This window comes from Egretta garzetta, unplaced genomic scaffold (genome assembly GCF_000687185.1).
Source record: "Egretta garzetta isolate BGI_Z169 unplaced genomic scaffold, ASM68718v1 scaffold684, whole genome shotgun sequence".
Classification (NCBI taxonomy): Eukaryota; Metazoa; Chordata; class Aves; order Pelecaniformes; family Ardeidae; genus Egretta; species Egretta garzetta.
Genome location: NW_009259420.1, coordinates 447,680 through 461,054, shown reverse-complemented (window position 1 = coordinate 461,054; position 13,375 = coordinate 447,680). Strand labels below are relative to the sequence as shown.

General features: G+C 47.5%; 1 protein-coding gene across 1 annotated transcript in view; it reads right to left on the bottom strand.

Moving 5' to 3' along the window:
- ADRA1D (adrenoceptor alpha 1D) overlaps positions 1–13,288 on the bottom strand; it is a 58,643-nt gene extending 45,355 nt beyond the window's left edge. The window contains exon 1 of the mRNA XM_009636893.1: positions 12,322–13,288. Within this exon, the coding sequence (XP_009635188.1) occupies positions 12,322–13,288 (967 nt within the window). The remainder of the gene's footprint in view (positions 1–12,321) is intronic.
- Positions 13,289–13,375: the final 87 nt, after the last annotated feature.

The window sequence follows — 13,375 nt, the reverse complement described above, 5'->3', positions numbered from 1 at the left end:
TGAACCTTAATACTGAAGCTATGCCTCATGAACTACCCTCACTCCCAAATCCCCAAACCCTTTCAGCTACAACCAAATTTAGAGCAGGTGGGTAAACAAAAACAAGACTATAAAACATCTTTGACCCTTGGAAACACTCTTGGGAATTTGAGCATTAGGAGAGAGAGGGGATGGTTCTTCTTTGGGGCTCAGCAAACCTTCTGATGTGGGGTCACCTGCGAGAACCTCGAAGCCCTGCCACTTCAGGGCTGCTGGAGACAAGAAGGGCTCCGGCTTTCCAGGCACCTCACTAGCCTCACTCCACCTCAAGCCTCCTCCTCTTCCTCCTCATCTCCTACTGTACCTTCCACATCTCCATCTCCTTTTCTTCTCTCCCATCACAAACCTTGCATAGAAACAAGCTACAGTGAATGAGGGGCTCCACCATAGCTACAAGGGATTGGTTGTCTCCAACCCCATGGCCACATTTAAGAGGTCCCTTGTGAAGGAGAGATGAGTGCTCTCATGTACTCCACAGAGAAGACCTTGTCCACAGGGAGTTACCATCCACTGGTGCTACATGGTAACCTGGTGGGACAGAGGGTTGGATGGGCCCCATTTGCAGGGTCGTCCTGAGGCGTAGGACACTTGGATTACCCAAAACCCTCTTTGGCAGCTTGCCAACAACTGGTATGTTATTATACACCCTTTTGCATTAAAGATGTCTCAAAATAGTAATTAAGTCTTAAAGCTACTGGGACACCTAGTGATGTCTGGAGAAAACCCTGTGTCAACGTGGAAATGCAAGTCTCCTCTAGAGAGGGCTAGCCCCAAGTTTTGTGGATGTGAGTCCCTCTGCATTGCTTTGCTGGAGAAAGTGCAGGGTTTGCTTCCTGGAATGGGTGCATTTATCTAGTGGATATAGCCATAGTGATAACCCTGATGTAACACCTGCTGCTAAGAACTAAAACCCAACACCCTGAACTTTGCAGCAGCCATCTTCCTCCAGGGCCTGGCCCATCAGTAAAAGCCACTGATGCCTGCAACACCATTTAACAGCCAACGCACAGAAGAATAAAACATTGGCTATCCTCAGAAGAGCTCTTTTGGGTTGATGCATGCAACAGATCTGCCTTGATGACAACCCAAGAGAAAGCAAATGACAGTCTCAGGGTTATAAGACCACACTTAGCCTTGCCTTATTATCACACGACAAGGAACGAAGTTAATTAGTTCACAACATAGGGCAGAAAACCACATTTACAAAGTGCGGCTAGTACCAGGCTTTCTTGGGAAAAGGTCTGCTCAGAGGACAAAGCTCATTCACAACCTCCAGAGAACCCACTCAATGCAAGAAGGGTCAAGCTTTCCTGTAAGGAATGATGGGCGAAAAAACCCTCTTTGTACCCTCAAAACTAGATACCTTAGGAGGACTTTGAAATTTTGTGCATGAAAAGAATAAGGAGATGGAACAACTTGGGTTGGTCAAAAACTTCTAAACATCTATTAATTGGAAAACCAGATTTTTCACTAAGTACATTTAATGCCAGGAGCTCTTTACAGCCTTGTTTTGCCCAAACACCAAGCAAACAAACCCTGAAATATTTTCTATTGCCAATGGCAATGTCATTCTTCTGAGAGTTGCAGTTCAGTTGCTTATTATTACTTGTCTGGAGGATGGTATAACCCATGACACAACCTAGGCCAGCACTTTTATCATGGCTAAGTGGGAGACGGTGGGGTATACCAGGAAATGTAGAGCAGTTAGGAGGATCACCATGTAAAGGGCAGTAAGGCTAAGAGACGTACAAAATATGTACCTGGTGATGCCATGCACCATATAGAGGTATCCAGGGGTAGAACTGTATTTTCCTGAACTGAATTTATATGGGAAGAGAAATTTCAAAGAAAACCCCTGTTTTCTCAGACAGCTCCTGTCCTCATCAGCCACTTGGATTTGGGAGTTTATATTGAAAGGTGGACGTTGCTGTAGGCACCACTCAAAATCCCACCAGTGTCCATGGAAAGGTAAGTGCTGAAAATGGGGTGCATAAACCACAGCCTTTGCAACTACAGATTCTGGGCTTCAGCTGTTGTAAAGATGCATTTTCTCATACCGAGAACAAATATTTTAATAGATTTTTCTTTACTTTGCAATTGGGTTATATGTTAAAAAATGTCTTGTTTAACTCTACCCTGGTGACCACTGGCTTCTACTGAACACATGAAACATCATCTTCCAGCCAAAATACACTGTATGCTAGATAACGCCCTCTACAGCTACCTGAAAGGAGGCTGTAGTGAGGAGGGGGTCGGCCTCTTCTCCCTGGTAACGGATGATAGGACGAGGGGGAATGGTTTGAAGCTGCACCAGGGCAGGTTTAGGTTAGATATTAGGAAAAACTTCTTCACTGAAAGGGTTGTAAAGCTCTGGAATGGGCTGCCCAGGGAGGTGGTAGAGTCCCCATCCTTGGAGGTATTTAAAAGAAGGATAGATGAGGTGCTGAGGGACATGGTTTAGTGGTGGGATGGCAGGGTTAGGTTAAAGGTTGGACTTGATGATCTTAAAGGTCTTTTCCAACCAAAGCGATTCTATGATTCTATTCTATGATTCTACGATTCTATGATAATAACATTGCTGAATGAACACTAAGGAAGTTGCAAAGTTAAGGGCTCAGAAGGTTGACAAGTTCAAAGTGAAAATCACTTGTGCAAAACTTTGATTTCTTACATTTGCAGAGTTTAATTTCAGCATCATGCTCTGTTCTCTGTGCATGACCCTGCTGCAGCAGCTGCAAGGGAAGGTGGGTGCTCGATGAAGTGACATTAAGTTATAGCTTGGCTGAGTTGTCCCCTATCTCCTCCCTGGTCGGCGTGTGGCTCCGTACTTCACAAACTCACCCCGCTCAGCTCCGCTCTGATGACAGAACCATTTGTTTCCTCGTGGATATCTGAAGGTACTTAGCTCAGTTATGGCCAAACATTTTGCAAACATATATTTTTTTTCTCCTCACAGCTCTCCAGGGAGAAAAAGGTGATTTAGAACCATTTTACCATCCCATCTACAAAGCAATGCCAAAATAGGTCTATATTTTCAGTGTGCATTCTTGAGCTCTTGATGTTACGGAGCACTTCACATCCTTAAAGTGCAAGTCCTATCAGCTCCAGTGCCAGCTGAAAGTGTGTCAGACTTTGGCAAAACTGGTCCCGTATTTGGCCTCGCAGTGAGATTAATCTCAGCTGGTTTAGATAGGGACTCTGCACCTTGGAGCTAAAGGGATCTGTGGCCTTCCTCAGAGGCACTGGGGAGACGCTGGTGCTTTTGGGGCCTCTGACTGGTGTCGATACCAATATTAGGATGAACTGCAGCCTCAAAATACCTACTTTTCGTTGTTGGCTATGTAGAAAGCTGAAAAGCAATGAGCTGAAGACTGCATACCGTTGGCACCCAATGCCAGGGACTATCTTGATATTGGAGAAGATGGGAACAGTGTGGAAACGAGCAGTCCAGGGGACTGCAGAGGAGCAGAAATGCCCATCAGACACCATGGGGTCAATGCTCTTACAAGCCCTTCCTCAGCAAGCTCCAGCCTTGCCAAACTGCCCAGCCTTGCCAACACCTCAGAAACAGGCTTTCTCCAGAGAAGTTGGCCATACTGGGCCAGTTTTGTCTAATTCCTGCCTTGTCCTGACATAAAGCACCTCCCAACCCCGCTGGAGTGAAATGCTCAGTTTCTGCTCTGACCTATGGTCCTGCCAGAGCTTTTTAAACTGAAGGCTGTCCCCAAAATACTTCTTATAGGAACTGAAGGCTGTGTTTTTTCCCATCATCTTTCTCAGATATGGCTACCTCATTTTGTCTCACATTTGGCAGAACAAGTTCAGCCCATTACAAAGGCATGGAATGGAAAACTTTACCTAATAGATAATGTTTGGCACCAGGAACTGGGACTTCATTCCAGAAAGGTCCTGTAGTGTTAATAGGTACTATCAGCCCTACCTGGAATACAGGACAGTAACCATATCAAGTAAAGTCCTGACCCACTGATCGGCAGATATTTCAGGTTACTTTCCCAAGGAAAAATACTCATTTTCTGAAGAGCCTGGAGCAAAAGTGCTGTACATACGCACTAAGGTGAGCACACTTCTAATTCAAACCCTGCAGATAGCATGAAGCTTTTATACTGTTGCTTGCTAACATGAGACAGATGCTAAAACCTAATGCATGCTGTTCGTTGTGGCAAAGCCAATTAAAAACAAGCTGGTAGCAAGAGATTAAACAACCACCTTGCGTGATCATAGCAAAGAGCATCCCCACCCTTCCGCTCCATCTTTGTTACATCTCATTAACCAGATTATCAGCATTAACGAGCAAATATTTATCCACATATGAATCAATGGAGATAGATCAGGCTAATTAAAAGCTCCTTCCCAGAATATCCAGGACAAAGTTTTCTGTGTGCAAATACAATAAAACCGTCAGACCCAGCCTAATATAGATGCATTTAATGTTAGATGGTGTATTTTGGTATTGGTTCCAAAACTCCTGCTGAGAGATTTTATAGCATTTTGCCCACTGAATGACAGGAGTTTTAAATTTTTCAGGATCTATTTTTTTCCTGTTTGTGGTATATCCTTTATAGCAACTGCCTCCAGATGCGTCAAGGCACTGTGATAGAAAAACAGACATTTGGCTTTAAATAGTTTTATTTGGTGGTGCGGTGGGTGGACTGGAAGCAGAGTGATCCCGTACATAGGTCATGGGAGATCTGGGTTCTATTCCCAGCCACTTCAGTGCATCACTGCATCACTTTGGCCAGGCAGAGGCAAAGCATGTGTTCAAACCTGGGTGCCCAAATCATTATCTGAGGTCCAGAATGCTGCATCTCTTGTAACAGCAAAAACTGCACTAACCCCTTCCATCTGCCTCTGGCCTTCTACGTAGGGTAATGGGTAGGAAGGGAAACACACGCACTCATTTGGGTTCCAAATCATCATTTTTTGCTGGCTATTTCCAAACACACGTGGACCGTTTCCCTCTTGTTGTGCACTCTGGTGGCTTCTGCACTAGGGCACAAGGAGTCAGTCAACACCGTCAAATGCTTTAGCTACATCATTTGCTCACGGGCTGGTTATCCATGTGCCTACTCGCAATTCTCTCCCGTGCCCTTCTGTGGGATGTCAACGAGTTCTCCCTGGAGAGGAACCCAGCTCAGAGTTTGCTTTTCCACAGTATTTTCTCCAGATGGCCACGGTCAATGCAGATGACTCCCAGCCAGGTTCCCTGTGTCTGGGTTATTCCTCCAGCGCTATCCCAGTGAGCTGTATGCTCCCATGTGGCCCTGTGCCATGCCCACCACATGCATCCCTGCTATCATGCCCTAGGAGTGACATTCTGGTAGGCTGCAACACAGCCCTAATGTTATTGCAGACACTGTGAACTGGAAAAAAAGCAGCAGAAATCACATTTGAGGGCTGCTTTAGTGACAGTATAATTTGCCTGGGAAAGCAATGGATTTGCCTGCACCGCAATGGTTTAAGAACAGTCTTGAAAAACAGGCCAGGAATGGTTTGAGGCCAAGTGATCTTTCCCTGAGAAAGGGAGCTGGGCTGGAAGACCCATCCATCCCCTATAATTTAATGAATTTATGCTAATTTGGCACAAGCCCATTTGATGGAAATATCTTGTAGTGCAAAGCGGATGAGAAGAATCTTGCCTCTTGCCTGGATGAGGTCCAATAAATCAAACCAGAGCCTGGCACCTCACAGCTTTTGAGACTCTGCATCTGTGTCTTTGCTGGCATTTTTAATGAATGTATGGCTCCTGTGGACCATGATCAATAGGGGACATGTGGCAGATGGAATAGTTCATTGCAACTGCTCTTGTTCCAGTTTGATTTGACGCTCTGGGCCATAGCTAATTATTCCAAAGCAGTTGCCCATTCCTTTTTCCCTGCCAATTCTGCCACTTCCACCATGACACTGAAAATTTCAGGAGACACAAGAGGCTGCCCTGGCAATCAACCGAATGGTCTATCTTTCATCCTCCTCCTTTTAAATCATACTTTTGATCAGGTCCTCCTGTGCACAACAAAACTAAAGAAGTTTGGTTTTCTGTGAAATTGTGCCTTGTGGTGGATTTTTAGTGATTATTTTCTGACGTCTAACCAGCTCCCTCTGCAACCTTCCTTCTGTGAGGAAGAGTATGAGTCCCTACTCCTTTACCCATCTGCCCATTTTTATAGGAACTTGGTATATTGAGGACAATTAGCACTTTCTTAAACGTGATTAGGACTGATGAAAAAGTTCATCAGGTGGTGGGAAAAGGCTTACACAGGCACAGAGCAATGACATAAGCCCTTTATTTTTTCTTAGGAAACCATGATAAATGCTCTTCTGCCAGAATAGAATTAGATTCTCCACTTCTACCAGAACAGACTTTGTCTCCTCTGAAATGTGCTTCTACCTACGTTGTCTTCCCCATCATTTGTTTTACAAGTGACATTTACCGAAGCTTGAGCACTGCTATGCCTCTGCGAGCCTGTCTTCTGCAAAATGTTTTGTGAAAGGAATTCTGCCTTGTGAAAAACAGCATCTATAAAGATATTTTTGTTTTGGCTTGAAGGAGACCTTTCTGAGCCTGGTCTGTGTAGCAGTTGCCTTTCCTTCAGGACACAGGTAAAAAAGCCAATATACTGTTTTGCTGAATGATAGCTAGAAATGAGTACCAGCTTCCGCTGCAGACACAGGCAGGTCACCACCCCGAGGCAAACACAAGACCAGGAATATGGAGGGGTTTGTTCATACTGAGGGATCTCTGAAGTCATTCCTTGTCTAGGTAACCTGCTGCTTGTGGAGGGACAGAGTGAAGGGAGCCTTGGGTTGTGTCCTTCACCCCTGTGTGGTACCAGCTATGGGTGCTGCTGTGCCTTTCTCACACTGGTCTTGGTTTCTAACCAAATCCAAAGAATAACAAACATGGGAGCCCACCACCCAGACTAGACTACGCATCTTAAAAAACAAGGGCTATTGAGGCGTGGAAATCGCCGTCCTGGGTACTTGCTAGTGCATCTTTGATCCCCAGGACTAGTTGTTTCCTCTTAGGTGTTTCTGGGGTGGTGATGGAGAAGGTCTTTGCCTCCGCTCCTGAGATGGTTCCATGTGGGGTCCCACAATGTCTTTGCATGCCCCCCAGCCACTGAAGAGTGGATGGGGAGCAAGGGTCCATCCCTCCTCCCTTTCTTACTTCCTCCTGGATCAGGTTTGAGACAGGAGGTGACTATCTATCCGTAGGTGTTGTATAGGGGGTTCTGCTTCCTTAACCAGGGCATAGATGCCCTACTGCAAGGACAAATCCAGCACCTAACTTTTAGTAGGGTTTTCTTTCAGCAGAAGAGCCAGTGAAACCTCTATGGTTGTGTGACCTAAGAGGGAGTTTCCCTGTCTATTCTCTCTCTAATGAAGGCTTGAACTGACACAGGATTGAGATTTCTCTCACCTGGGCATCTTGCTTCCATTAGACTTAAAAAAATCCAGACTAGGATACGTCCCACCACTCTGTGAATCCCTGCAGTGCAGACACCATCAGCTGGTTAGCTGCCCCTGGCTGCTTTTGTACTCAAGGGAGAGGAAGAGGCAGATTGGCACCACAGTTCAGCTCATCCTAAGGAGGAGGTCCAAAACAGGTCGGGTAAGTCACAACTTCAGGAACTCCCCTCAGAAAGGTAAAGGGAGCTTTGGGCCAATACGACTGATTAATCTGGTATTGGTGTTGCTCAGAGAGGGAGTTGGACCTTCAGAGGTCACTTCCAACTAGCATCTCCATGATGTTATGACTGCTGAGATGAAGACACAAGTGTGTGAGATAACCAAAGGGAGATGAATCGAGAGAAGTAAGGGTGGGAGATTTAAATGTGGTTTAACTGTCAACAGCCCTCAGTCGGTGAGGAGCAGAGCAGCGGCAAGGCAAGTCCTGGGAGGAAAGGCTGAGGGAGCTGGGCTTGTTTAGCCTGAAGAAGAGAAGACTGAGGGGGGATCTCATCAACACATAGAAATATCTTAAGGCTGGATGTCACGAGGATGGAGCCAGACTCTTCTCAGTGGTGCCCAGCGCCAGTACAAGGGGCAATGGGCACAAACTGAAGCAGAAGAGGTTTCAGTTAAACATGAGGAAGAACTTTTTTACTTTGAGGGTGACAGAGCCCTGGCCCAGGCTGTCCAAGGGGGCTGTGGAGTCTCCTTCTCTGGAGATATTCAAAGCCCACCTGGATGATGTCCTGTGCTCCCTGCTCTGGGTGAGCCTGCTTGAGCAGTAGGGTTGGACTAGATGATCTCCTGAGGTCCCTTCATGAATCGAGAGAAGTAAGGGTGGGAGATTTAAATGTGGTTTAACTGTCAACAGCCCTCAGTCGGTGAGGAGCAGAGCAGCGGCAAGGCAAGTCCTGGGAGGAAAGGCTGAGGGAGCTGGGCTTGTTTAGCCTGAAGAAGAGAAGACTGAGGGGGGATCTCATCAACACATAGAAATATCTTAAGGCTGGATGTCACGAGGATGGAGCCAGACTCTTCTCAGTGGTGCCCAGCGCCAGTACAAGGGGCAATGGGCACAAACTGAAGCAGAAGAGGTTTCAGTTAAACATGAGGAAGAACTTTTTTACTTTGAGGGTGACAGAGCCCTAGCCCAGGCTGTCCAAGGGGGCTGTGGAGTCTCCTTCTCTGGAGATATTCAAAGCCCACCTGGATGATGTCCTGTGCTCCCTGCTCTGGGTGAGCCTGCTTGAGCAGTAGGGTTGGACTAGATGATCTCCTGAGGTCCCTTCCAACCCTTGCCATTCTGTGATTCTGTGAATCCTGTCCTACAAAACACCCTTAAACTTCTCTGAGAAGCCTCCAGCTACGTTCTCTTGGCAGGGCTTTGCTAAGGGAAGAGGCACCCTGGCATAAACCACCCAACCACCACCCAGGATCCCCAGACAAAGCAGCTTGGTAGAGCTCTACTGAGCACCTGGCAAAAGATACAACCCACAGAGGAGTTATGTGGGTAATTAGGATCTCATCTCTGGCTGAACAACCAGCTGCTTAAGGAGTTTCATTAGCCGCATAAACTGTTAATTGTGTTAAAACTCCTGGTGATGGCATCCTGTGCTTGGGGTCATGTATCACAAACCCAAGAGCCGATTAAATTACTCAGCTGATAAATAGACTGAAGAGGTATTGGGGAGTTTGAGCCGATTTAAAGAAGAATCTTTGTAGATTATTCAAGCGCGGAGAAACAGCTAACACCACTTGGCACATACATAGGTCCTGCTATTTAAAATTATTGGTTATTTCAGCTTCTCCACACTGATGTGATAAATATTACTCCTCTTTAGCTAACGTGGAAACTATTCTGCTGCAAAGGTCTGTGCAGACTCACACAGCCATCGGTTGACTGAGCCAGTACAGGAGTTTCTGACTGCGAAGTCAATGCTAAGTAGAGCTGAGAGCTTGCTTCCGTTGACACATTTACTTATCCCTAAAAAGCGTAATCAGACAACAGGCAGTCAACAGTGTAAGTCAATGACAACTTCTTGCAAATTCGTGTCAAATAGAAAAAAAAAAGGCAAAAACGTTCTGATATTTTCAGAAGAAAATCGATCCCTTACTCATTTCATTTTAATGTGACAGTTCATTTTGAGATGTATCCGAGTACTCATTTTTTAATAAACTTCCAGTCACTCTTCTCTTAAATCGAAACAACACACTCTACTTCAGTTGAAAGTGATTTTTGTTTCTCTCCAGTGTTTCGTTTTAATTTAAAATGTGTGTATCAATATCACTTCCAGTTGGCCCCAAATTATTTCATGCAAGTTTGTCTAACACGCAAATAAAAAGGCCATTCTACACTTTCAACTTCTTCTCAAGGAGAATTGGCCCCAGCATGTTCCAGTTTGTGGATTTACAGTGAACTTTGCTGATTTCCCTGAGTTTCAGACCTGTCTCCTGAGCTGCAAAATCAGAGTTTAGACCTTGCAGAAGTTTCTGTTCTCCTTCTAGATAGCATTGAATGATTCTCAGATTTAAATAGGAAATTGCAATTAATAAAAGGGGCTTGAATTCAAAGGCAGCATATTTTGTAGTCATAAAATAAATGAACTTTTGCAATGTTTGTATTATATGTATAATACAGCAGGAAGCAAAGATCAAAGCCATGTTTATAAAGAACTTGGCAAGTTGTGTGCTTGCAGGAAGCAAATGGGTTCAGGGGAGGTACTTAAGGAATGAAGTTTGGATTTTTAGCCGGTGTAAATCAGTGTATCTCCTTTGACTTCAGTGCAAGGGTACTGATTTACATCAGTGGAGGAGCTGGTTCAAGGGTTTCAAGGGGGAACAGATATGGTAAAACAAAATAAAATATTTTTTTCTACTGAAAAGTATTTGCCTGATGTTTGTTCTCTATTTCCAAGTACTGGGAATAACCCAGAGGAACAGGATCCTGATTTCCAGCTTCCTTAGCTGTAAGGTGTAAAGGTGTGAATGAGGTTCGGAGCTGGTTTCTGCCCTGCTGATCGGCCAAGGAGGCCAGTATCAGACTGGGGCTGCCCAGAGAGCTCAGCTTTTGGGTACTGGCATCTCCCTGAGCCCCACAATTCCCAAACTACATATTTGCAGGCTACAAAAATCCCCCAGTGCACCTGATCAGTGAAAGGGAAACTGAGGCACGGTCAGATGGGATAATTAATCTTGGGTCTTGTAGTGAGAGAAGTTCACTGCAGCCTTACTGCTCCCTGCCTGAGTTACGCCATGAACTCCCATGCTCACGCAGGGTGAAAGCTTCACAGCAGCAATTTCCCCCCTGCTGAGAGCTGCAATAAACTCACCAGGTACCACCCTCAGAGAGACAAAATGAAGCAAAGAGGTACGAGACAGCAGTGTGGTGGGACCAGACACCCACAACCCTGATCCACCTCTCGAGGGACACCTCAGCTCCCACAGCACCACTGGTCCTGGTGAATTATCCCACTGGAGGGCAGGTGGGGATTGAGTGGCCTCAAGTAGGTGTCTAATGGCCTTGGGGTCCGACTGTCCCCAGGGGGGCAGCTGCAATGCTGGAGGGAGATCAGAACCTCAGCAGGTCAGAATGAGTCCTGTGGTCACGATGCTCTGTTTCCATTGACTTGAGAGGCAGCCTCGAGCAAGAGGATTTGAAAAATCCTGAGAAAAAGCGCAGAACTAGCTATAATGTTTCCCTGGCTGCTGGGTTACTTGTACACAAGTCCCCAGTGGGCTTTGGGACACACGGGTCCCACCCAGAGGTTGGAATGACAGACCTCTCTGCTTTGCTGAGCTCTGCGCAAAGGCCATCGTCAATATTCAGAGGTTATTTTAATCTCTTTCCACCACCACCACCCCACCACCCCCCAGGTTTAGCTACACCACTCCAGAGGGTTAACCTGGTCCCCTGAGGATGAGGCAGAGATGAAGAGCTCTGACTTTCCTGAACTTGATGAGCCGCGGGTAACACTGGTGCTGGAGGGGGACGTTGTCTTGGCCATCACACGGCCCCCTGCCCTGTGGGCTCTGTGCCCACTCAGCCTCCTCTGCACGCAGAGGGCTGCATCCTTTTCCCCTGGGCAACCAACCTGCCAAAACTTCAGAGCGTAACCCATCACACAACCCCAAATGAGCACCCAGTGACACCGGGCACCATGGCAGGGCCAGGAGCTGGGGGCACAACTCCTGCGAGAGGTGGATCAAGTCCTGGGGAATCACCCAGGACCATCACCCTTGTAGGTAAGACCTGGTCCTGCTCCAGGTCCCTGCACAACATTGGCATCCCAGGAAGCTGGCGGGACATGTTTCAGACGCTGACATGCTCCTTAGAAGGATCAAACCTCACTCATCTCCAGCATCATCACCCATTCACAGTAGGGGTTCCCACCTGGGTGCCCTGAGGACACAGAGGCAGAACCAGGTGCCCTCCCCCAAATTGGGAGGAAAGGAGGCTGGGGGCAGGGAGGGCAAAGCTGTTTGGAGACCACTGTGCCATGATTACAGCCTGTTTGAAACAGAGCTGCTTCCTCCTCAGCCTGAACTTCATTAATTAAACTGCTGAATGCAGAATGAATTAATTAAACCAATTATTGCGCTGCTATTTTATTAATTTGCTATTTACTTTGATTATGTGACTGATTAATAAATATTGAATAAGTGTTAATTAATTGAATTAACTCATTGCTGGTTTATTCACCTATCCGTTACCTACCCCTCAGCTCCAAGCATGAGCTGCATCCTGAAAGTTTTTTCCCAAGGAGCTGGGGTGCAGCCACCGGCAGCGGGGTGGGGATGGGGGACAGGGTCACTTACCAAAAGGCAGGACGAAGAAGAAGGGGAACCAGCAGAGGATGAAAACACCCACAACGATGGCGAGAGTCTTGGCTGCTTTTTTCTCACGGGAGAACTTGAGGAGCCGCACAGAGAGGGAGCTCCTGAAGTTGTGCCCCTTGCTCCGGCTACTGGAGAGAGGCTCCTCCAGCACGCTGCGGCAGTGAATGCGCAGCACCACTTCCATGGATTTATTCCTCTCCTTCTTGACCCCTGCCTCCAAGCTCCGGGTGGTCCGCCTGGCCACCACGTAGATCCTAAAGTACATCACCAAGATGACCATGAGGGGCAGGTAGAAGGAGAAGAGGGAGGAGAACAGGGCATAGCCCGGCTCCTCTGTGATGCTACAGATGCTCTCATCCGGCGGTGGCGGCTCCTTCCATCCCAGCAGTGGCCCGATGGAGATGACCATGGACGAGAGCCAGACCACCACGAGGATGACCCCTGCCTTCCTCTCGGTCATGATTGTGGGGTACTTGAGGGAGTACTTGACGCCGATGTACCTGTCCACGGAGATGATACACAGGCTCATGATGGAGGCGGAGCAGCACAGCACGTCCACCGCTGCCCAGATGTTGCAGAAGATGCGCCCGAACACCCAGAAGCCCAGCACCTCCAAGGTGGCTGAGAAGGGCAGCACGGTGGTGCTGAGCAGCAGGTCGGCGATGGCCAGGTTGACGATGAAGTAGTTGGTGACTGTCTGCAGGTGCCGGTTGCAAGCCACCGAGAGGATGACGAGGATGTTGCCCACGATAGCTGAGAGGATGAAGACGGCCAGGAAGACCCCGACGCCCACCGCTTGCACGTCCAAGACGAAAGTCAGCGTGGTGCCGTTGCCCTCGGGGGTCTCCTCACCTTGCAGCCCCCAGGACCGGTTGGCACCGCCCTGGCCGCCCTGTCCCGTCCGGTTCCCACTCAAGCTGCCATTGCTCAGCTCAGGGAAAGTCATTGTAGAAAAGGTCCGGGCCCATGGAGGGGCGAGGAGAAAGCGATGCCGAGGCGCAGCCCCCCCGGCATGATCCCCGCAGCCCCCTCC